Source organism: Rattus rattus, chromosome 1, assembly GCF_011064425.1.
Source record: "Rattus rattus isolate New Zealand chromosome 1, Rrattus_CSIRO_v1, whole genome shotgun sequence".
NCBI lineage: Eukaryota > Metazoa > Chordata > Mammalia > Rodentia > Muridae > Rattus > Rattus rattus.
Genome location: NC_046154.1, coordinates 231705602 through 231731410, shown reverse-complemented (window position 1 = coordinate 231731410; position 25809 = coordinate 231705602). Strand labels below are relative to the sequence as shown.

Sequence of the window (25809 nt, the reverse complement as noted above, 5' to 3'; positions counted from 1 at the left end):
CTTATCAAAAATATTTTATTTACAAAAAAAATCAATTATACTATACATCCTATAATGGAAATACATTGAATAATTGCTAAAATAAATACAAGGCAATTAATTCAACTTCTTATAAGAATGAGAAAATTTGACATTTGAACGTTATCAAAGCTTAACTTAGAACATAAATAGTTAAAAAGGCAAACTCAAGTTTTAGTTTCATTTATTTTCAGGGTGTGTTTGTTGCTCACTAGATCTCCACACAGGGAGAGTTGCAGTTTTTCAAAACTTGGAGGAACCACTTTGTACTCACAAGGTAGAATGTGCAGCTTTTCCACATTTAGTGTCTTGCTGCATTCGTGTGTGTTACGGAAGTCTGCAGGGAGGCAGCAGAAGATTGACACCGTGTCTGCTTTACCACAAGGCTTCTGTGCAGCTATTCTTGGGATCTGAGCGCATGTCTAACGGGACTGCACAGCACCAGCCACAAGGCAAGACAAATCATGTGAGAAGTCAAATTCAACAACTGAGGCCCCATCCTAACTGAATTAGCCAAGTTTAGCGGAACTGGTGCAGTCACTTCTTGTATTTACCAGTTCCTAGTAATACTAATTACATGGTGACGTCATTTCTACTTGAGGAGAGTTTTAGGAAGGCCAAGTACGGAAGAGATGAAGAGATTGCCTGTGTAATTGAGAAAAAATACCCTTCCTGAGAATTAAAGATGACACTGGGACCATAAATGTGCCAGTTCTGAATTGTGTTGTGTATCAATCAGTTAGAGTTCACCCCTGGAAACATCACTACCAGGCAGGGTGAATTTGCAAACTCAGACACTAAACGGGGGAAACACACTTAAGGTGTACATGCTAAGGTCTGCCACATTCAGACCACAGAATAAAACTTTTGATGGATTGTATTGTATCTGTCCCAATCACACAGATAAAGTCTCACCAGGTTTTCATTTTTCTAGGCCTATGCAAATACTGCCACCGTCTCTACCGATGATCACATTGATCCAGTACAAGGAGCCCAGTGTTTTTTGTTTTTTTGTTTTACCGAAGACTAGCATTCCCTTTTGAAAAAAAAAATGTTTTCAAAAATTGCACTTTTCCACCCTTTCGGCCTCAACTTTAATGATTGGCTCTTGTACACACGTGAGTATGTATTTTTACCTAAAAGTTGACCGGTATCTTAGCCCTTTCTAAAAGAAATAAAATGTTAGATTATTGAAAGTTTACATTTTTTTCACAGAAATAACTATTCAATTATAAAATGTAGAGAAAAAAGAGAAACATTTTATTCTTTCACGAACATCAGTCAACCACGTTTCACATTTTGGGCAGGTTAATTTCTTATAGTACGGATTTTTTTTAGAACCTATTTTATTATATATATATGTATATAAAAGAACAAGTGTATTTTGCCAGAAGTAAAATATATACTATGGTGTGAAATTTTGTTTTTAAAAATTAGGTACAAAATTTAAAAACACAGTACAATTATATCAAAACACAGCATAGCCAGTGGCTTTTCGATTTTCCTTTGGCATTTCATTTGGTAAAGACAAACAATTAATTTTCCTTAAGAACAAAAATAGAAAGAAAAGAATCAGCTATCAAAACGGTCCATAAGTTAGGTTGTGTAGGTTGAAAGAGTGTTCCCTTGAGTTTTCAGAATCCTTTTCTTCCATAATCACCCACATAAAGCATGGCAAGTGAGGTATATAGAACAAACACTGTCAGGCGGATGCACAGTAAGGGAAAAGTGCATAAACAAAGACGTCATCCCGCTGTCCTAAAACTGTCGGGTTCACTCTCACTTTCTTCTCACTGATGTATCAATTTGCTTTGGCAGAATCAAAACTCAACCCATCATATGTCTTTGTTCAAGTCCCAGCAGCAGTGATATGTCTCCTGTGGTGGCAGGGTGCAATGCCACAATACTGTACAGCCCCTTGAGGAGCTAAGGTGTATGTGTGTGTATGTGTGTTGTATGTGTGTCTCCAGGTGTGACGGAAAACATCATCGTGAGATCATACATCAAGCACCATGTCGTACTGTTGTCCCTTCTTCCGCCTGCCACACTTATTGATGAGAACCACATACAGAGTCAAAAGCACGACCCAGTAGCACGCATAGATCAAGGTTCCCACAATGAGAACAGTCTGTTTGGATTCGGAAAATGGCTTTTTAGATTCCTTATAAATGGTGAAAATCACACCACCTAGAAGGATTGTAAACCACACGGACACTGGAATAAGTCCTATGAAATTAACGACAATGGTTTTCCTTCCAGATGTGCCCCACCCAGCTTTGTTTATGGTTGCAATTGCAAACATCTTGGCAGGAAGTAGACTTGACATGTACAACACTGAATAGAGAGACATGAAGACCATGACGATATTTCCTCTAAGGCAGCTGGCGAAAGACGACTTGATGAGACCCACTAGCTGGACAGTTAACAGGAAGAGGAGGATGTTCCAGATTTTACCCCTGTAGAAGAGCTGGATGACTGTGGCAATGAGAAAGAAAGGGAAGAATCCAGTGATAACAGCTTCGTAGGTCATCCACAAGTGATGCTTGTGAAACCACATGGCATTGTACAGCCACTCTCGGAAGTAGGACTTGCTCCAACGGGTCTGCTGGTTCAGCCATCTCAGATATTCTATGGGTGTTTCAGTAAGGCACTTGGACCGAGCCGTGTATTTAGTTGCATAGCCCAGACTCAGCACCCTGTTGGTAAGGTGCCTATCATCACCGAAACTGCATTGGTTACCCATGAATTCCTGATTGTACCAGTCTTCCACAAACTCATGCAACAAGGAGTTTCTGTACATTCCCAGAGGACCGCTTATGCACTGGACACAGCCAAAATAAGACTGGCAGGCCCTTTCTATATTAAAAGCCATCCAGTATCTCACACTGCTGAGGAAGGAGATCCAGGAATCATACTTGTTTAAAATCTGCAAGTAGAAAAAGTAGATAAATAAAAGTTAAATTTAATAATGCCAAGAGGTCCCAAAATATCCTGAGATCACAGCCTGGCATGAAATCTGTTCTTATCTGACTCCATTTTGTCTTCCTTCCTTTCTGTCATTCTTTTATCTTGTTTGTTTTCTAGGGTTTTGTGGTTTGTTGGGTCTGTATGTTAATGGACTTTTTCTTCTTTATTTTCATCTTCTTCTTGTGATATTATCTAGGCTCATCCACACTGCTAGGCTGTAATGTCTAGTTATAGTTTTAAGCATTAATCATCAATCCCTAAAATTTTCCCAGAAGTGCTGTTGTAAATTAGAACCTAGAGAATTCTCTAAATTCTCTCTTAGTTTTCCTCATTCTTTATCTAAATTTTGTATGCCACTATTTAGTCACCAATCTATTTCTTTGTTTATCTCATTATTGTCTTTATCAATTGCATGCACACATGGGTCATACAACAAGACCAAGGATCATTTCTTTGTGTGTCTCATCTGGTATTAAGATCAAATGATGTCAGATCCCATACACTGGAGGCACTCTGCTTTAACCATTGCATATTTTCACACACTCACCTTCTGTCTGAAAAGCTTCAGCATCTTGTCCTTAGTAAGTGTTTCTCTGCTACTAAAAGATCATGGGCCACTTAATAATTGTGCCTTTGTCTTTTCTTAATGTTGTAAAATTTGAATTGCTATTCCTTTTTCTCTTTTTTCTTGGTTCACTTTATTTAAATGTTGTGTGTATGAGTGATTTTCCTGCCTGTATAGATGTACATTATATGCATGCAGTGCCCACAGAGAGCAGGAAATGGCAACAGAGTTCTTGGAACTCGAGTTATGTATGGACGTGAGCCACTGTATGAATGCTGGACCCCAATGTCTCTGCAAAAGTAGCAAATGCTCTTACAATTCAACCATCATCTCCAGATCTTCATACTGCATTTTTAAACAACCACCTGGTGGCCAAGCTGTGACCTGAGGGTGCCTGGTGGACATCATTACTCATCTATACATTTCTGTGATACGTAACTTTTCAGTCACTATAAATACATGTTATATGCCAGGGCTAAGCATATCTGTTCCAAGTTTTTTCAAGTTAGATAAGAAAAAAACAGGATTACAATGTATCTGATTCACATTCACAAATGGGGTCAGCAACAAGACCATGGAACATTGGAGCAATAAGCACTTAATGAATCAATACAAGAGTGTTCTGAAAACTATCTATACAAAAATAATGAAGCCAAATGTACCTGAACATCTCCCCCAACACCTCCAACCATCGGGTCTTCTTCTAAGACCTTCACCATCTCCACAGACGAGGCAGGGTCAAGCATGGTGTCTGAGTCACACACCTACAAGAGAGAAATCAGGAGATGACTTAAAGAGAATCATATTGTTCCTCAGCCACAATTGAGATTATGCTCTATACCCTTGGCCTTATCCTCACAAGACTGTCAGAAAATGTCACAAATGTCACAGAAGATTCTGTATGCCATTGCCAACACAGTTTTTCCATTAAGCTCAGTACACTACTAGGTAGGCTAGCTCAAATGATGGTTGAGTGTGGATCCTCAGCCAGTCCCAATTTGCCAGGAATATTTCCTATTTTGGCAACATAGCTGCCTGTCTTGGGTAAGATCTCAGTTGTCCTTTCACACACTAGGATTGGCTTTCTGCTTCGTCATCACGTTGTATGTGAAAGACTCCATCAGAGAGCCTTGAGCTTCTCAGTCTCCAGAATTGAGTCAAATGAGCTTCATTATAAATCATCCAGTCTTGGGTATTTTGTAATAGAAACAGACCCTGCCCCTGATAAGCGCACCACAATACGTACTATTAGGACATAATACTCGTTTTCTATGAAATTCACTGAAGCCCAGCAAATATAATTTGACCAGAGTTGTTATGTGATGGGCTATTGAACAGCCTGACACTGTTTGAGTGTGAAACGTCCTCCATGATTTGATCTCTAGCTAGTGGACTAGTTTGGAATTTTGTGGAATCTTTAAAAGCGTAAAATCCTGAAAGACAGATTTTGTAAATTTACCCTTGGTCTCTGTCCTCTCTGCTTACTATCCTTAAAGAGGTGAGCCAGTAGCTGGAGAAAGCTTCCTTGATCGAGCTGCCTTCAGCCATGACTTCCCAGTCATGATGGGCTTCTATTCTTTCAAATTCTCAGGGGAAAAAAATTCTCCCTCCTTTAAGGTGCTTCTAATCAGGTATTTGATGGCAGCAATGAGAAAATGAGCTAATACACACCCACACTGGACACTAAATAAGAAGATTGGTGCATACTAAGTGTTGCCCACTGCCCCATCATATTGTTTCCTACCATCGAGATTCTGGCTATCCTCATATCCTCATGCTCCTAGTCAACATTTATCCTGTCTACAGTCATATTCAACATGATGATATTTTGGTCCAAGATAGGCAACATGTTTGCTAGGGGCTGCAGAAGATTATCATGTAGTGGCTTTGTCGTTTTTTTTTTTAAATGTATGTATGCATTGTTTATGATGTTCATCCAAGAACAAAATCACCTAAAGTGCATTTTCAGAAAATATTACTATTATCAACCAACACAACAACATAATAAGCAAAAGGAGCAATTTTGACAAGTCTCCAACTTCTTTTAAAAATAATAACTTGAAAAAAGTAAGTATATTATAGAACCATGGGCTCTCAGGAGTTAAAGACATTTATTGTGTGTAGGATTAATCACACACTTTGTTAGCTAAGGAATCAGAACATCTTAAAAACACATCTCTTTCAACGTTATTAACGACTATTTGTCTGAAAAGATTTCTTGCTAATGAAGATTGCTGGACACAGTTATTTAAATGCAGTATTGGCATTTGTAAGTTTAAATAATGTATAGACATGCAAATTTAAAAAGTAATTTTATCACTTAGGTTTAAATAATTATGGTGAATTTGTGCTTAAATTGTGGATTTTACTTTTTCTGTTTTGCTAACTAGAAATACTCCTTTTTAAATAAAAAATTATATTGTTCTTATTGTGGCTGGGTTTTTTTGTGGATTTTTTAAAATTTACATGTAGGATCAATAGAGCCATTTATTTATTTTGAGTAGGATGTAATAGGCAGAAGGTATTCACTAATACTCCATTTGAGGTTCAAGCATTCCAAGCCCAAGTATGCTACATAAAGTCACGAAAACCTGGCCTAGCCTCTCCTATGACTTGTTTATCAAAGTTTGCACAAACCTGATTGCTGGGTAAGAGGCCTGGGCTAAGGGGAGAGGGAGGGGAAGGCACATAGTTCAGACACCTTTAACCAGCATCCAACATTAAGGCCACATGTACCTCTATTGACTTAAGTCAGGAACGGTAAAACCAGAAAGCTAAAATAAGCTTAAACCAACAGGAAAGGGGCAATCCAGAATTAATGTTCAAATAGCCCCACCTGCTTCAGAGTGTAAGCAAGCCACTTTGAAATGACTAAACTTGAACCAAACCTCTAAGGTTCGACATATTTAAATAGGCCACCTCCCACTTTGCAAAAGAAACCCAGAAGTTCTCTGAGAGAGGCTTTTCCATGAGCTTAGCTATATCAGGAACATAAGTTCTCAGAAACCTCCAGGGAAGGGGTTTGTTATCATAGGATTTAAGAGCTTTAAAAGAATTTCAGTTTCTGGATTCTGTTTAGAGACTCAATGCCAACTAGAAACTGTCTTTGCCATTTGGAAAAAGCATTTGTGCTCAGGGCACAAGAACATTTACTTAATAAGATGTGAAATAGACAACTCTCCTCTTTAAAATTATCTAAGAGGATATTGTTTCTAGTTTTCTCCTCACCAGTTAATAAGGAGAAATGAATGTTGGCTCCTAGCTTAGCGTTAGATCCCAGGGCAGACATACACCAGTTGGTGAGTAGCTGAACCTCACATCAAATAAAGCTATAGGACATGATTTGCCCACAGGAAATGGGGTACAGATCAAAAGTCTTTGTCCACACAGGGTATGACTGTGAATTGCTAAAGCACATAATGATTAATTATAAGATTTCGCAGTAGCAGATAATGGACATGAATAATAATAATAATAATAATAATAATAATAATAATAATAATAATCTCTAAACAAGATAAATATAAATAAATAAAGTTAAGTCCAATCTACTATTGGGAAGAATCAGCTACCTTGGTTTAACTTCAGGAAAACCAGCAGAATCCGTTCATTACTCCCAGGGTTTTTTGCCAACATTGTAACAGTACCTTCTCTATAGGACTAGGTATTAACAGGGATTGGTAAAATAAGGGGTTTAGATAAAGATCATCGTGCCACTTATTTGGTTCTAATTGCCTAGGGGTCAAGAATGGATTTATGTGTTCGAATCTGAAAAGAAATAAAAGAGATTTTTTTATGATACGTGTACATTATATGAAGTCCAAATTTCATTGCCCATGGTGTCGGTCATGCTTGTTCACATACTTGTAATCTTCAGCCATGTTCACACCACAACAAAGCCAAATGGTGGCAAAACATAATATTGACTCCCTAATGTTTTACAAGCAAAGTTTGTCAACTTTGGGATCAACGGGATTGGTTTCAGAAAAAGACCTTGCTTTCACCAAAAAGTAGCAGTGGTGCTGAGATTAAATGTTTTACATCCCAGTTTTAATCATGCAGGCTTTTCAGAGGTTCCCCTCCTCTCTATAAGGTACAAAGAGTGGGAGTGCACACAGCAGAGAATGTTAGCTAGTGTATAGATTTCTATGGTGAAGACTGCTTGCTTTAAGAGTGCTTTTCCACCAAATGCCTTTCATAGTCTAAGATTCAAGTTCAAAAGCAGTCTGTATGTTTCACTTGCACTTTTGAAAATGGTATTTCCTTTCAGTTTCACTAGTGGATCCCTCCATATTTCACGTCTGCCTCAAAGAGCAGTGTAAAGTCAACATGGAAAGAGGAAATCTGAAACTGCTGTGGTTGACTACCATGAAGAAACAAATTAAAAAGAAATCAAGACCCCCTTATGGTAGTACTGAATTGATCCTTTTCTTGTTCAACTCTGTCTTGATCTTGACCCTCCATCTTAACCTTGAAAGAGTGAGACTGTTTTTAGAGTGCGTGGGATTTGGTTTTGGTTCCCGATACAACTTAATGATGAAGTAAATGGGAAATACTGCTCCCCTAGCCCAATCAATGTCTCTAAATGAAAAGGGGAAAGGGTAAGAAGTAAAAGAATGAATAAATAAACAGAAACAACAAAAGCCCTCACCAGTAGTTACCAATGAGGAACGAGAAGATGGGAACACTCTCCCTAAACTATGCTAATGATACTCCAGAGTGAACTTACCATAGAAAGGAAAGAAATAAAGGGGGTGAACTTAGTGACAGAGCACTTGCCTAGAAAACACAAAGCCCTGGGTTTAGTCTCTAGACAAAAAGCAGAGAGAGAGAGAGGGAGAGACAGAGACAGAGAAACAGAGAGAACGAGACAGGGACAGACAGACAGACAGATAGACACAGAGACACAGACAGAGACAGATGGAGACAGAGACAGAGAAGAAGAGACAGAGATGGAGAAAAAGAGAGACAGAAAAGAGACAATTAAAGCAACACACACCATGCAAGAGTTAAGGATAAAAATAAATAAAAGTTTCCAATCCACAACCTGACAAGCTGCCAGTTCCTTATACTTGGACTAGATTCTTAACTTCAGCCCCTAAGCTCAAGTCTCTAGGCTCTCGTCCCTCAAGACAAACATATAGATTGTTATTATCCTTATCAGAAGTTTTCCATAATGGTTTCTTGATAAGATAATATTTATAAAGTCTTTAGTAATGGGTAGTTCCTATTAAATATTTAAGAAATAGGAATGGCAGACATGAAGAAGCATAACAAAAACAACAACAAAAAAAAAAAAGTTAGCATAGCTCAACTATGACCCACCCTGAAATGGAGGGACTTCAGAGCCTTGCTAACATATCACACAAGTGATCTAAAATCAGTGAAAAAAAATTTGCATGGATTTGTTATTTAGTGGAAAGAAGTACAAAATGTAAGCACGGCTTGCTTTTTTGCTTTTTGTTTGATTTTTGACCACAATTAATTCACTACTTGTTTGGAGTACAAATTATTTTGATCATCTCTTTTCTTCAAGTTGAGTCTATGAACACAATTCTAATATAAGGGACCTATACTGAGCTTTCCCCCCAGGCCTTTCATGGTTTTGTTGTTGTTGTTGTTGTTGTTGTTGTTGTTGTTTATTTTTATTTTGGTTTGTTTGTTTCAAAACAAGAGCTCATTCTACAAGCCAGGCTGGCCTCAAAGTTAGGATCCTTCTGTTCAGTCTTCCCAGTGCTGGAATTACAGATGTGTGCCACCAAGCCCAGCTCTTAATCCCTTCTTTTTGAGTTTTATTGGTGTGTTGAGGTGTGTGTGTGTGTGTGTGTGTGTGTGTGTGTGTGTGTGTGTGTGTGTTTGTGTGTGTGTGTGTTATATATTTGTTAATGCAGTTGTGTACATGTGTGTGGGGGATGCACGTTTGTGTCCTTGGGTGTGGGGGCCTAAGTAAGGTCAATAACTGTCTTTCTTCATAGCCCTCTACCTCGATTTTTTGAGACAGGGTCTTTCACAGACCCTTAACTCATGGATTAGGCCAGAGTGGCTGTCCAATGAGGTTCAGGGATTCACTTATCTCAGTCCCAACTTCCGTGCATCCTGAAATGCACTAGCTCTGTGCAAGCGTTTTATTTGGCAATGGGTAAGGAGGGCAGGGCAAGAATAAATTGACAAAATTCTGAAGAACAAAAAAAAAATGTGCATTTCTATGGGTACCATGTGATACTTTAATATGTGCATAGCTTATACTTAAACCTAATTAATTATCTTTTGCCTCAAGGAAGAGAGTGAAGATGAGACCTAAGATACATAAGGAGAACACTTTCATATGACTATTTCATTCACTGTCTACTTCATTCAAGTAGAATGTCAGTGTATTGTTAAAAAGTATCAAAAGATGGGAGGAGCTAGAATCATACTAAGTTTAGGCTTGAGCTGAAAACAACAACAAAAATCATTAACTAATTAATTAATTAACCAATAAAAGTGGATTCAGCAGGTGCCAAGTTCACGGAAACTAACAATAGCGCTGTATCTTTTTCCATGCAAAGATGTTCTCAACCTTATGTCTCCAAATATTATATTCTCATCACTAGCATAGGGGATATTTCTGTTTCTTAGGTTAGGTTTGCTACACAGAATTGAAAGTAGGCAAATGTCACACATAGCAGTTATTATTGTTTATGATATTAGTATTCTCTAATTTTACATGAAGACAGGAATAATAGGTATCAAAATATTTCTAGCATGAATCCATGGTTAAGCTTGTCTGAGCCTTTGATTACATTTCCAAGCATTATTTCTTTACATTTTTATTAGTGTTTTTTGAGAACTTTATAGATGAATATGCCTTATCAATATATAATCTATTTGTATTTGTGCTTCAGTTCAAATGTCTCTTAATTTAATGAATATTTTGAATATTAACACTGAATCATGGCCAGTAACACATGCCTGGAGAAAACTAAACTCCATGAAGCATATAATAGCTGTCTCATATTTTAAATTTCAAAAAACACTATACATGAGGTCAGTTTGAAAATTAAACTATCAACAAAGAGCACACAAAAATGTAGGTACTGTAGTCTAAATGACTATAAGAGCAATTATTAAATCAGCAAAGTAAACAATAACCTTGTTTGACCCCAGTTAGAACATGTACATTGGCTCACTCATAGTTTTTATCATGGTTGATATGAAATTACTCCCCAAAAATACTATGAATATTAATTTGGAGGTGAGAAGTAAGTTTTAATGAATAGAAGAATTTGAAAATATAGAATATAAAACCAAATGAAGCTTTCAAAATATCTCAGTGGGTAAAGAATTCTCCAACAAGTGGAAGATTTCAGAGTCTTTAGAGCCCAAATAAGACTGGGTATGGTTACATAGGCATCTCTAACCCCAGTGTCTCTATGACAAGATGTGAGGTGGAGACTAGAGTATCCCCAGAAGGTTATGGGCCAGCTAGCAGGATATCTACAGCATCAAACCACAAGCAGTGACACTAGAGTGCCACCATTTGTACTCCATGGTATGTATGCATTCACACTCACACAAATACATGTATAAGTGTGTGTGTGTGTGTGTGTGTGTGTGTGTGTGTGTGTGTGTGTGTGTGTATGTTCTATGAGTATGATGCCTTAGGGTGCATTTAGGAATTATGTGGCTTTATTTTTTTCCACTCAAAGAAATGTGGATGCCTATGATACTGCTATGATAAAATAATGGTAAAATTGCCATTCGTAATTCTCATTTCAGAAAATGTTCATATTTGTAAGATTGTTTCTACTTGGGAAATCCCTAACACACACATCAGGGGATGGTGGCTTTTTCTTTTTGTATCGCAGACTGCCGACTACTCTGCTATATTATGCATGTTAAAAGATAAGAGACATAAATCAACAGTTGTATAATGTGGATATCAAAATATGTCTTACCTTCTAATAATGTCAGGTTAAAATTAATCTTAAACTTCTGAAAACTCAGGAAAAAAATCATGAGTATATAATAAAAATCATCGATCCATTCTTGATCACATATTTTGTACAGATAATTTAATTTAGTTCATTCTGATTTTTAAGTACATAAAATAGACTATCATAATGTGTGTTACTTTGATAAATAAAATAAACAAAATGAGTATGCTTTTGAAGATATAAAAAAGACTCTTCCACTTTAGAGAGGCATAGGCAGTTAGGTTAGAATATCTCCCTTCTTGAAAAATGGTGTCATTACAAAATGCATCCATTCAAATGTCTAAAATCTTCCCTTTCCTCTTTCACCCTTCTCTACCAGTAAAGTTTATGTTCCTCTCACTGCATTTTCTCATTTTTTTTTCTGTTTTTCTGTTCTCTCTATCAATGAGAACACTACCATTACCACAGGGAAGGCTGCTACTATATGGCCTTTCCCTTGTCTGAGAATTTCCTCAGTAATCTGGAACAATCCTGGAAGTTTGAAAGGCTACAAGTTGAGGACAGTAGTCAACTGAGAAGACAGACAAAGGTACAGTTCACAATTACTAAAGCTTTATTCCTGAGCAGAACCAGGGAAAGTTGAGGGGTCTCTGGAGATTAGCTAGAAAGGACAGCATTGATGCAGAAAGTCAGTTAGGTGGAGTGCTATTGAAACAGGATACACAACAGAGGGTAAGGATGCCTTTAAGAACATTCAGGAACAATATTGTTGGGTTTCTCCTTTGTAGGAGGTGAGATCATCTGTTAGGAGTTAGGCAGGGAGGAGTTTGGACAGGGAACTGGGAGCATGGTGAAGATATGAAATAATAGGTCATGAGAACAATAAGCCAGAAATCCAAACTCAAGTGCACAGAGTACTGAAGAACACTGAAGACCAGCTGTGACTAGAAACCAAACGTCTTGACCACACCTCTCCATGGTGAGTCAGTATTCTCACAAGTACGCAGATGGCCACAGTCTTCCTTAGCTCTCTGCCCCCAGCATCTTTTCCCATGGGGCATTGCTTCTTTCTCTCCTTAAAACATTTACCCCCAGGTTCATTCACCAGCAGTACTTTGTCACCACCATCTTCACACCTCTCTGCTTTTTCAGCCAAGTTGCCCTCTACTTTACAATTTCCAAAACTTTGGATCAGCCAGAAGAGAAAATTAGAGTATTCTGTGTTTAGTTTGAACCTTACTGCCATTTTATAGTCAAGCATGGTTACCTTACAGGAGATTTGATGAGGGACAACATAGGAAGAAATGCCCAGCTTCAGGATACTAAATGATTTTTAATATTGTGTGAGTGCTTGCCACTGGATGAGAGTCTCCGAAGGCCTCAGAGCCTAGATACCAGCAGCTACCGGGGCTGGTCTTCTAGAAGGTTCAACCTGGAGGAAGACTGTAGCAGAGAGCCAACTATATCCTTTCATATTTTGTATTACTTTTTCCTGAACAGGCACAGTACAAAGTCGTCAAGGAAACAAAATTCAAAACAAGAATGATGGGGGAAAGGGGAGTGGGTGGGAAGAGTAGGTTAAGAAAAAGGAAAAAAAGATCTAGCACACACAATGATGTCTTCACTGAAATTGAGGAATGTAAGTAGTATTAAAGGCAAAATATCAAAACAGATGTTTTCTCACTTAAGGCACGAAAGTTGATTGTTTGTATTCTAAGTTATCTGTCATATCTCCCTTGGGAAAAGTTCTATCATCCTCTGATCTAGCTTCCAAAGCTAGAGCATGTAAACAAACATCAAATATCCAGAAATAACTGAAACTTACTTAATACCAAAAGGTCTACCACTGAGAAATTAGGAGACAAACAAGAGAACACTAATGTAGGCTCCATGGACGTGATATTAATATGCAAACAGAAACCAGTAAACTATCTCCCACTCTGAAAACACTAACTGAAATTAACCCCATGGTAACAGATGGTACACACTATATATTTTAGCATAAATTAGAATGTACTATAATAAACAACATATTTATCTTTAGTTATGCATAAAATAACATTGTAACTTTTCCTAAACCCTAGGGGTGTGTTGTTTGCTATAATTATTGTTAAGCACTTTTAAGATTGGTGTATTCTATTTTGTAAACTGAGGCTCAAGGCAAATGACTTTCCCAGTCAATAGCTAGTTATCACCATTATTAGATAGGTCCTCAGGCAATGACTCTAAAATCATTACTCAATGCCAGCTCATTCTTATTACTGATCCTGGGAGCAGGATAGGTGTCAGTGAAGACCCCTGAACAATAGAATCCCACTTCTGAAAACAGGGTTTCACTTCTGTGAGGATGAACAAAGGGCCACGGCAACTTGCTTGTGCCAGATGGACTTCTCTCTTCCTGATCTCATCATGATCAAAATCTAACTGAAGAAGCTGCAAACAATCAAAATTGCCCCATACTTAGAGGGAACCAAGGGAAGAGGAGCCTTACAGAAAGCTAAAAGGGAGTTAAGAGACAGAGCCTTCCTAATTTTCCAGCAAGCACACATCATCCCAAACTCTTTCAAAGGTCAAGTTGCAGTGAGGTAATGCTGTTTGGGGAGTGAAATAAACATTACTTTGGTTTTGCTCCCTCTATGATGGCCTCACTCCTCCTTTTCATTTTCTTTTCTCCCTCTCGGTTTTAAAAGTCTCACTCTTTTTACAATCAAAGCCATTTCTCACCACTCTGCTTTTACCTCATCTATCCACCGATCACTGTCTGGCCTTCCCTTCAGTCTGCAGCTTTTCTGAAGAACTTTCCACTCAGGCAAGACACTGTTTTCTTACAGAGCTGCCACCACTGCTGCTGTTCCTGTCATGTGTGTGTGTGTTGTTGTGTGTGTGTGTGTGTGTGTGTGTGTGTGTGTGTGTGTGTGTGTGTGTGTGTGTGTGTAAACAGTGTGGAATAGGATGTTGGATTTTCCTTGGCAGTACCTAGAGGGGCAGAGAAGAACTAAGGAAAAGGGAGAGAATGAAAGGAGGGGTATGCTGTCCAAATAATCCAGATTTCTAACCAATTGCATACACAAGGAAGCACTTTCATAGATGCTCTTAACAGTTTTACAAGGTTGGGGTTTTTTTTCCCCCTGTCTTTCAAAATGTGCTTTTAACAGTCCTGCTGTTTTCCAATGGTCTGAAAGGAGCACTGTGTTCAGAAGGGACAAGGATGGGCTATAGCATAGGACTGGAGAGATACAAAAGCTGCTTTATTCCAATGTATGTTTGCCCTGGCAGGCATTTTCAGACCTACCTGTACATAATCCACGCTTCTGCCCAGTGCTCTGAAGGCTGTGTACATGACTTCTCTCTTTCCACCCCATTTTTGCATGATGCAAATACTCTTATTAGACAAGACCAATTGGGTTACATGTTGCGAACTTTCTTTATGGGACTCTTCTGTCTCACCAGGTCCCCTTTCGTGGAAGTTGTTCTTCCAGATGTAAGTGACTGACTTGTCCCTGCCCATGACTTCACTGAAGATGTCCATCATGTAAAGGTCGTCATCTGAATTTCCATCTATGACCATCACGACTTTGATCCCAGGGTAGGTCAGCCTTTTCACAGATTGCAAACATTTCCGTAAGTAGTCGGGGTCTTCTTGATACGCAGCAATGCAGAGAGCTACAGTTTTGTTCAATTTAATGGGGGTTTCAAGGGACTTTTTCATTTTCCGGTGTTCCAAAAAGGCAAAGAGGCTTTGGATGATGAGGTGTGAGGCTAGAAAGGCACCATACAGCCCAAAGGAGAAGTAGTAATTATCTGTTTGGATAAACTGGTAGCCAACAATATAAGCAGCCGTGATTCCGAGGAGGAGAGACACTCCAAACAGTGTGGTTCCGATTATTCTCAGGATGCATAGAAACCTCTCACAATGCATCTGAAATGTAACCAGAGACACGCGTGGTTAACCACTCTGATTCTTTGCATGTCACATACAGATATTATGGGTGGCAGGAAGAACTCTGGAAGGGGTATTCTGGGGTCACCCATTTAGTTTTATTCATTTTAATATTCGCTGTTTGATAATTTCATACAAGCATTCAATATGCTTGATGAATTCTAACAGCCTACTTCCTCCTTTCCAACTGGTCCTATGTCTTTTTTTTTTTAATCCACTTTGTCCACTTACTGTTGCCAATGGTACCTACCGTCATGTATTCATACCATCAGGGAATGAATCACTGATGAAGACAATTCCCCAGCAGCCCCCAAGGTCAATAGCTCCCCCTCTAGGAGTATGACTTGGTGTGCCCCTCCCCCAGGCAGCATACAGGAATTGTAAGACTTAGTTTCTCACCTTAACTCATTATGCTGACACCATGGCACATCTATAAATCAGGATGCGCTGATAATACAAGACACAGGTCTATTTCAAGCCTCAAATGAGTGGGTAGTGCCAGGATTTGTCGCAATGCACTGAACATATACCTTCTTACATTGTTTTCAGAGTCTCGGGTCATTTGTCTATGTCAGCTCTCTCTGTCTATAACCACAGTTAGACATCATACTAAAATTGTCTAAATGCAAAGCAATCCTTTTGCCTGCTCAATGCTTTCTTCAGCCCCTAATTACAGATGAGTAACAAATCCACAGGAGACTCTGCTGAATTTCCCAATGATGACTTCATTTTATTTCGAACGCATGTCCCTTAGGCTGACATCTTCTCTACGCATCTGGATGAGGTTAGAGATTAGAAAAACTGAGTTCTGGGACTAGCTTATCAGCTAGTGCTATGACCTTGCATGGATCATCTCACGTCTATGGATCTCAAGGTTTTTGTTTGTGTGTCTGTTTTTTCTTTTTTTAAAGACATGCTCAATGACAATGTTTACATTTTACAAATTCCCCTTTGACCTTAAGATTCATTATCCCTAGATTTCCTGTGTAAAGATCTTTCAAAGTTCCGGTGTTCAGATGTCTGTTACTTCCACTCACCCCTGTTAGTTGATACAGTCGTGAAGATCAGGAAAGAAACAGCATCATAGAACAAAAGGCATATCATTAGTGTAATGGAATCATTGGGTAAGAAATAACAGCCCCTGGATTCCAATGGCTGAAGTTCAAACTAAATAAAAACATCTAGCAGGTAAGCCTTAAGCCTGTTTTAGCTCCCAATTCACCCCTAAATTCAGCATTTATCCTAAATAAAGTTGGTGTGGTGTGGTGTGTGTGTGTGTGTGTGTATGTGTGTGTGTGTGTGCGCGTGCGTGCGCGTGTGTCTGTGACTATGTGTGCAAGTACACATGCACCTGATTGTGCATGCATGTAAAAACCAGATGACAACCTCCAGGGTCATGTGACTCCAGTGCTGCCCACTTTTGACCAGTCCATTTATTTATTTGGAGTCAAGGTTTATTACTGGTTTGGAATTTACCAATTCATCTGGACAGTTCAACCCAAGAATCTGTGTATATCTGTTTTAAGTAATGTAAGGACTAGAGAGGCTTTTTATTTTTTTTATTACCCCAAACATATCTGATTCTGAGTATTGGAATTTTGTTTCACAAATCTTTTTCATTTTAATACCCCCACTTGTAAAAATGAACTACCTATTTTAAGATGCATAATTGCTATAAATGCATGTTTATAACATGTTATAAATGGTATAAATGTTCCTTTCCTCAGGTTTTCACAACCACTTTGGGAGTTGGTCATATTTGCATATCATTAATACATAATAATTTACGAAACTGAATGGTTTTGTTTTAAATAAGAAATTTGACACAAAACATTATCTCTATAAAAATCTCTTCTTTTATATGCTACTTATAGTTTCCTAGTCCTTATCAAACTCTAAAAATGAATATTCTATAGGAATATGGTATCATCTTGACCATTAACTACTGTGTGGCCATTTTCTGATTGTATTGCATCTAATTATACTTAAGTGGGTATGTGTTCCACTGCTCTGAGATTTCTGTGGGTCTTTCCACCAGTAATGTTACCGCTCTTTGTCTCCAGACAATATGGTGGAGTACAACATTAGGGGCTGTGGAAAGTTAAGGCATGCCTCTTCTAGTAAAAGAGAGAAAAATTTAAAAGAGAAGACAGTCTCCCTCCAATCTTCAGCTTCCTCTGGTTTGAATGTATTTCAGGAAAGTTCTAGGCAAATGTATTACCCCAAGATGGAAAGAGAGATTGGTAAATGCATTAAATATGGAATGTAGTCACTCACCAATCAAGGCAGCGGCATGAACTAGTGTCCGCAATAACTGGCTTAATTTTTGATTGATAGATAGATAGATAGATAGATAGATAGATAGATAGATAGATAGATAGATAGATAGATAGATAGACAGATAGATAGATAGATAGATAGATAGATAGATAGATGGATGATGGATGGATGGATCTCATTAACCTTAGTACAAACAAGGTAACAGAGAGTAGGTCAGAGCCCTCTGCTGGCTAGCTCTCTACCTTGTAGACATCGTTTTCTTCTGGTACATGCCTATGATCATGCTCTTCAGACTCTTCAAAACAATGCTGTGCTGAGGAGCAAAGTGAAACAGTGTGGCCAGTGTTTCTAAAACCCAGAGTCACAACCCACTTTAAAGGAATCGTTGGCCAGGGAGCAAAAAAAAAAAAAAAAAAAAAAAAAAAAAAGCATCCTGAACAAACTACTGATGTGAGTTACACTCTGAGTAGATGTACAGGACACCACAGTGTGAGGTATGGAGGGCTGATAACAGCAACCTTAGCACAAAAGCAAAGTTCAGTCTGCTGGGAAAGGGGGAGCTCAGGAGTATTCCGTGAGAGGTGAGCAAGGACGCCATCCCTTGTTAGTTAACACAGCTGACAGGATGCTGAACACTCCCAGAGGGCACATTAACCAATGCCTAAAGGTGCTGTAAGCACCAGACTTGGAGGTCATCATTTCCAACACATGAGTCATTCTCACAAGAGTGAAAAATTTCAAGGGGACCAAAGCATTTGCCAGGGAGAAGCTTAAGTGTGTGCTTAGCTTGTGCTCAAAATCACCATCACTAGGGAAAGAACGGCCTGCCAGTCTTCCATTATTCACATTTTCCCTGCCTTTTATCAGCACACATGGATGTAGAGAGTGTTCACATAGCATCTGCTGGTCTCAGCTGAGGTGGGAACGCCCTCTTACATCATAGGCGTCTACAGAATGTCCTTTTGAAGCCTGGGAAAGTTGCTAACAAACTGCAGAAATGTGGTTAGAATTGAACCTTTATATTCCTGCTGCAGCTCAGCACTGCCTGGTGAGGCACGCGGAGCATCTCAGTACAGGCCAAAGGGCAAAAAAGAACTTTGTGAAGTTCTGTTTCGCCAAGCAGATGTGTCGATCTCAGGGAGTGACACACAGGACTTTGTGTGTGTGTGTGTGTGTGTGTGTGTGTGTGTGTGTGTGTGTGTGTGTGTGTGTGTGTGTGTGTGTTTTAATTGCTCTGGCCAATTTTATGGATGTGGGCACCATATGTGTAAAAACTTCCTGAGACAATCCTTAATTCAAACACTCTGTTACACAAACCTACTTTCCCACTAAAAGAACAATGTGTCTATGCGGCTTCTCTGTTCAGTTAGAGAAACAGGATCGTTTCAGTCCTAGATCCTAAGATGACTTAGAAATTTACATTCTATAAATATTAAAAATGTAAAACTTGAATTTGGGGAGTGGCAAGATCACATTTCTAGCTCATTGACTTTTACCTAGCAACTGGACTTGGATTTGATAGCAATTACTTAGTAAGTTCCGTTCTCCCCAGAAATCTAGGTTAAATCAAAATGTAAGAGAAGGGGTTACTCAAACACAGTTTAATCTCAGTCTATCAACCCCTGTCCATCTGTCCATCCATGTTCTTATCTACTTGTTGTTTTTACTAGTGTATGCCATGACATAAAATATTGCCTGACTTACAGTTAATGTGCCATAAATATCCACGGAGTGAATGATATTTCATTAAAATCCTCATCATCATCGTCACCCCATTTGTAGTGGTTGCTAACATTTGTTTATCATTTATTCGCCTCAAGGGGTAGAGAAAGGCTTTTGTTCCATTTTAAGGTATAATATTTTTCATCTTAATGTCTATAGGCGGCAAGCATATTATTAATTGTATACTGCAATACATGTATATGACAAAGAAAGAGACACGTTGAGCATGGAAGTGACCTGCCCAACGTCATGAACCAGGAGCAGGACCCACGCAATGTCCAAATATTCAGAGAGCATTTTCTGGGAAATTTTGAATCATTATGAGAAATTAGACACAAGTCTCGTTTCTAGCTAAAACAAATAAACCAAAACTGAATATCATGAAGAAAGAAGGGAAGAACTTTAAGGTGTGTTCTTGCAGTTATGGTGTGTAGACAGTGAATATGGAGCTGGATATACTGCCAGCCAATACTCAAAACCACCCGGGCTTCTGTACTTTCCCATATGCACGTAGCCTGAAGACATGGGAAATAGTGTTGCTTCTGAATAAGCTTCTGGCCCATCTATGCAAGCACAACTTTAATGGCAGCAGCAGAAATCCCACCTTCCTGTGAGAAAGACACTACTGTTCCAAGTGCTGCCACCTGTGGAGAGGACTATACTGGTCACTCATCTCCCACACGTGAGGCCCTGGGTCAATAAGCATCAAACAGAGCCTTTTCCTCACCCTTGACCTTTTGTGTCATAAAGACAGGAAGCTATTGAATAAGAAGAGGCTATCAGCTGTGCTCTTTGTCTTAGGACCCTGTTGAGAACAGAGTTCTCATAGGTTTCACGTAGCACCCCTCTACATTTGATCTGGGGAGCTGACGTTCACTCAGATTTGTTACACGTGCATCTGGAAAAGCAACTGAGATTAGGTCAGATGGTACCTTCCCAGTATTTACAGTTTAATGACTATGAGGAGTCCCAGACTATCTCTAGAAGACTTTGGGGCAATAAAGATAATAAAGACAAAAGATATGCATGATTCCTGAGAACAATTATAAGTTGTAGTCTGAGCAATTTTATGAGTACGGGGTCATGTTTGGGGTACAAGGGATAAGAGGATCATCTTTTATGCCCTGAAAGGCTATCCCTGAGGCCCCACTCTGTTCACCAGTCTTCACACAGCTTTGCAATTTGGCTCTAATGACTTGGGGCTGTATGTGTGCGTGTATGCTGACTCTTCAACTGGAGAGATTATGAGGCCTTGGCCAATTTAGTAAAAGTTTTGAAATCAGATGTACTTATGTTCAAAAACAGCTTTATCTTTCATTCCAGAGAATGTGGCCTTAGGAAGACAGTGAGTTGAGAGTGAATCCAAATTCCTCCTTTTAATCACTGTGTAACCTTGAACAAGGTGCATAAGATAGGCTACCTTCAGTTTCTGAAACTATAGAATAGAGCTATCATATGGAGTCTCAGAAAAGAAAAAGATAACGAGATTGACAAAAAGGAGAATCCCACTCACATACTGAAAAAGAAATAACTATTAATGAGATCTTTATAACTTTCTTTTCTTGAAATGCATATTTACTTGAAATATGGTATATACTTAAAAATCTTTCTTGTGGTCATTGTTGATATAAAGCAATATTTTAATACAAATAAGGAATAATAATTTGTAAGTTAAATTTGTACTTCCTTTCCTCCTCATTACAACTTCAAATCCATTAAAGACTCTAAGTTGTGACCAATATGTAATCACATCAGGGCACAGAGATGACAGGAGTCACTTAAAGGATATTCCTTTAACGAGAGCATTGTTCCAAACTCTATCAATATGTAAAGCCAGTACTGAAACATGAACTTTCTTTACCATAAATTAATTTAAATATTTTATAAGTGCTTCGCTTTTAATCCTATAGGCCTCATATGCTATGCACGATCTTTAGAACTGGGAATGTTGATGCAGGCACATGACAGCAGCAACGATGATGGTCACTTTTACAATAAAAGATCTCCACACGGGGTAACTTTCTGCCAGCTGGTCGTGAACAAAGTACGGATAGTGAGTGAAAAGTGAAAACGTAGTGGTTGCCAATTACTGCTGTAGATAAAATTGACCTAAGGACACATAAAAAGCAACTGTCACGTTGCTGATTACAACAGCACTCCCTGATACAAGCTGCAACCAGAGTAATGCAAGATTTTAATGTGCAACAAAACCTGGGCTAGCACTCACTGAGTTACAGAGTTGAAGTCCTCCTTCCCCGTGATGGGCATGATGTGGTTTCCTTCTGTGAGGTTTTAGAACTAGAAATCTGGTCTAGAAGGTGAAGATCATAGGAGAGCAAGTCTTCATAGTGGAGCATACCAATGCTCTTCTCAAATGTGACCCATGTTTGCTCTTCTTTGAAGTTGCCTTGCCGTTTGTAGCCTCACCTAGGTTTCCCTACCAAGGACCGTCGAGCCAACTAGGTGAGATCAGAACACAAAGCCTTTTAATAACCCTGTCACTCTAATGGAACTTCAGGTTTCAAATGTCTCTCAGTTGCGACATCCTTTTTAATCAGGGGCTTCTACGACATCAGCCTTAACTGCTTGTGGCTCCTGACCTTCACCATCCTGCACAGTGTTAATAGTGGAAGAGGAAATCCGAGTTGACATGGAATCTTCTTTTGACTTGGGCTTAGAAACCTACTCTTTAGGTTAGAATGTTACACAATAAAGTGCAACACAAACGGCCACACTCTGTGCAATAATGTAAAGCTATTTGTAGCAAGTCCATAGTCATTCTATACAGGTTTCTGTGATGGAGAAAATGATTAAAATAAGTTGTGGTAACTCAAGGCAATGTGTCTTCTATATAGGAAGCTCTAACCCCTATTCAGCTAATGCACCAGCTCCAGGAAATCTGTCCCTGTCCCCCAAGCTTCTAGAAGAACACAGACTAAGTGGGAATGGCAGAAAAGACCTCAAACAAGACACAGAGCTTATGTGTTAGTCCCTCATTGCATTAATCTGTGGACTGCCTATCATGGAACATTCAGGAAGTTAATAATCTGCAACTCCTTCTAATCCGTTCTCAGATTTAAAATTATATTTGTAATAAAAATTCCTGTAGGAGATCTCCACTTTGGAATTCAAGATACAGACTTCACCCACAGTGCCAAAAAAAAATCTTTGTTGGTACAGATAACACCAATGGAAAAGTAATTCTGAAACTCAGTGCTGGGATGAGACATCCTGTAGAGTCAACAAGAAGGAGAAAAGCAACCTAAGTTACTCTCTAGTAACTGTCTCTTAGGCAAGTCCTGTTTTCCTGGACAGCAGCTGACTGTATATCATATTGACTTTCTGGAGTGATATTCAAATGTGATGCTTATCACTAATCGGTTACATATTTGGACTTTATATGCTGATGACTTTACTTGGTAAAGTTTGGGTTAAGCTTTAGACAGTTCTATCTGTTAAGAAACAAACTAGGTAGACTGTATCTAATCGGTACATTTACAATGCATGCCTCAAGTCATCTACCTCTGGTAATGTTTATGGGAACAAGAATAGGGAAGATGCTATTCCAGACACAAGCTTTAGTTCAGAACCTCCACACAGGACTGGGGTTTGTCTGGAATTGCGAACCCGTGACTCATAACATGTCTCTTAATTTTCAGTGAAAAATGTAAAAGAACCTTTCGATCTACTAGGAACACCTGTGGGAGAAGATTGTTAGTATTCAAAACACACGATCTCATTGGAATTACTAATCTTATCTAGGAAAATGTAAACATTGAGTTTATGAATGAGGCATCTTGCATAGGCTGGAGGACAAAGAGCAAAGATTTAAAGTTTTCAACCCAATTATCTTTGCAAAATATAAACAGTCATCCTCTATAAATAGGTTTCTGAGCATGAATATTTGTTTTAGCTCATTCCATGGAAATGCATGGAAAAAGCCTTCTATTCTCAGGTCAAATATGTATTGGCCATTCAAAAATTTATTCTTAAAAGAACCTATTTAAAACCCATCACACCTAGATTTAACACCTCCAAAAGTATACTGCCTTATGCCTCTCTTCACTGGGAAATCCCAGGCTAAGCCTTGAACTCTACAGTGGGCTGGAAAGCTGGTCTCCCCACTTCAAGGAAGCCCATCTACTGTTTGCTTTAGACTAAGCAGACCTTGAGTGAGTATGTAAACTCTGGACTCTGGCTGGAGGGAGGAGGGCGAGCTTCCTGGCCAATCAGAGCCTCCAAATCTATTTCATCACACACCCCTCCCAGGGTGTGACATCAAATGCAATCCCAGCCCAGCCACGTGGGTTGAAGGAGTGTAGTGTTTCTATGCAGCTGCTACAGAGTCTCATTTGGCAGTAAAGGGTCCCAGGAGGTAATGAAGTGAGCTGGGTGGGGCGGGGCCTCCTGGGCTTCTACAAGTCCCAAGCCAGGGACCGGGTTGCTGCAGCTGGCTTCCTAGTAGCACGGGTACCCTAGTCAGGATAGTGTGTCCCAGAGTTTAGGGGGATATCCAGAGCGACGCTGGTGGAAACAGGCACCTACGACTGTATAATGAGACCTGGGTCTTAGAAGTCTTCGTCCTCAGACACCGCCTATGCTTCCAGTCCTTCCAAGTCTTAATGGTCCTTTCAGAGCTGTTTCCCCTGGGCTGCCTTTCTTAGGCTAGAGGAAGCCGTCTCTGTCGCCACGAAGTTCTCACCCTTACACAGACCTTCCTTTCAGACCCGCCCTCTGGTTCACCGGGGCCGGTTTCTAAGCCCTGGCTCACTCTGGGCGGGAACCTCCGTGACGAATTCAGCCCAAGGTGTTGATTATCCGGTCTTTGGCTCTCCTCCCACCTCTTCCCAGGCTCCCAGGGCCCCTCGACCCCACATTGGGCAAGGGGCTAGAGACAGAGTCCTCAAATCGTCGCCCCCCCGCACCCCCCAACAGCATCTCCAGCTGCATCGGAGGAAAGAAGCGCCAGCGTGCTCCGTGCCACGTCGGATTTGGCTCAGGACTGGTTGCAGCTGCGGGAGCGCAGCGCTGTCCCCGCGCACGCCCTGGCTACGGGCTGCTTAGCTGGGCGTCCGGCACAAGGAGGGATGCGCGCTCTCCTCTCTCCCCGAGTGGCGAATGCCACAGCCTGCGTGAGGGACCCCTTGCCCCAGAAAGGCTTTCGCAGGATGGCTGTGCCCGGATGCTCGCTGCCTGACACTTAAATGGAGTTTGGAAACTGCAAACGAGTTGGAGGCCTTGGAAAAGGGGGGAGTGGCTGAACCAGGATGGTAGCGCGAAGAGGTGGCTCAGGACTTTTCCTTCCTTAGGGTCTCTTCCAGCTTAATGTAGCTGGAAGCCAGGATCGTTTAACCCTTTCAGTGCAAGCCCAAATTGAGCTTTTTTTTTTAATTTGTGACCCCACCCCACCCCTTGCACAGAACTGTGTCAGGGTGTTCCTGCCCACATACGGGGGGGGGGGGTTGGGAAGTTAGGGGGAGTTAGGAAGGTAAGGACAGTTGTGGGATGAACTTTCCTTACACAGTGGACATCATTGTTTTCTAACTCCGGAGCCCCTTTGACGCTCGGGAAGATGCCCAGTGGAAAAGTACACCTCGGGACAATCAGCTTTCCTTGGCCACGCCAGTTACCTGTGCGCCCAGAGAGGCAGCGGATTCCACCGAAGATAAAAACCCAGGGTATGCTACAAGACTTGATAGTGATTGGCAGTATTCCCTAAAGTGCAGTCTGTTGGGGGGGCGGGGGGCTTGACTTCAGACCTCAAATGTTTCTATAGAAATTAGGTATTATTTTTTAAGTTCTGTTGATAATTTCTTCTCTACCCCCGATCTATCTAAGGCATTCAAAGTTCACCCAAAAGCTCCTGTATAACGTACCTTGTTCAGCTCCTGCTCATAGACTCGTCCTCCGCCTGTCTGTGTGGTCCCGGAGGGTCGTGGAAGGAAGTTTCCAAAATTGAGGTAATAAGAAATCAGATGAATTTGAGACGACCGGCCAAAAAAAATAAGAAATTTAAAAACAACATTTAAAAAAAAATGGGGGGAGCCTTAAATGTCTGGTTCTCCCCTCTTTGAGAAGAAAATGCATTAATATGCTCTTTTATTATTTCCGTTGCATTTAAGTCTTCTAAATTTTTTTGTTAAATGTGCTTTAAAAATAAATTAATTTTTTCCCCTGTTTTGCTATTTGCTCCAATCCCCTTCCCTTCGACAAGGCAAAGTCTCCTTTTTCCACATCAACCTAAAAGTCCGGTGAAGACTCAGCAGAGCCTAGCAAGAGCGGAATGGAGGTCTTTGGCTGGTTCAAGTCCCCGGTTCAATGGGCTGCTCGAAGCCAGGACTGGGTAATTCTTTCCAGACGCCTTGACTTCTCCTTCTTCGCTGTTGTTGCCTTTCTGCCTC

The 25809-nt window shown here is 39.9% G+C and overlaps 1 protein-coding gene across 1 annotated transcript; it reads right to left on the bottom strand.

The window, feature by feature from the left end:
- Window positions 1–25809, bottom strand: Has2 (hyaluronan synthase 2). Its single transcript, XM_032890846.1, has 4 exons — window positions 25285–25809; window positions 14759–15385; window positions 4213–4314; window positions 1–2944 (listed from the first exon to the last, which is right to left on the bottom strand). Exons 2-4 carry the CDS (start codon window positions 15383–15385, stop codon window positions 2015–2017), a joined length of 1659 nt encoding a protein of 552 aa, XP_032746737.1. The 5' UTR covers window positions 25285–25809; the 3' UTR covers window positions 1–2014.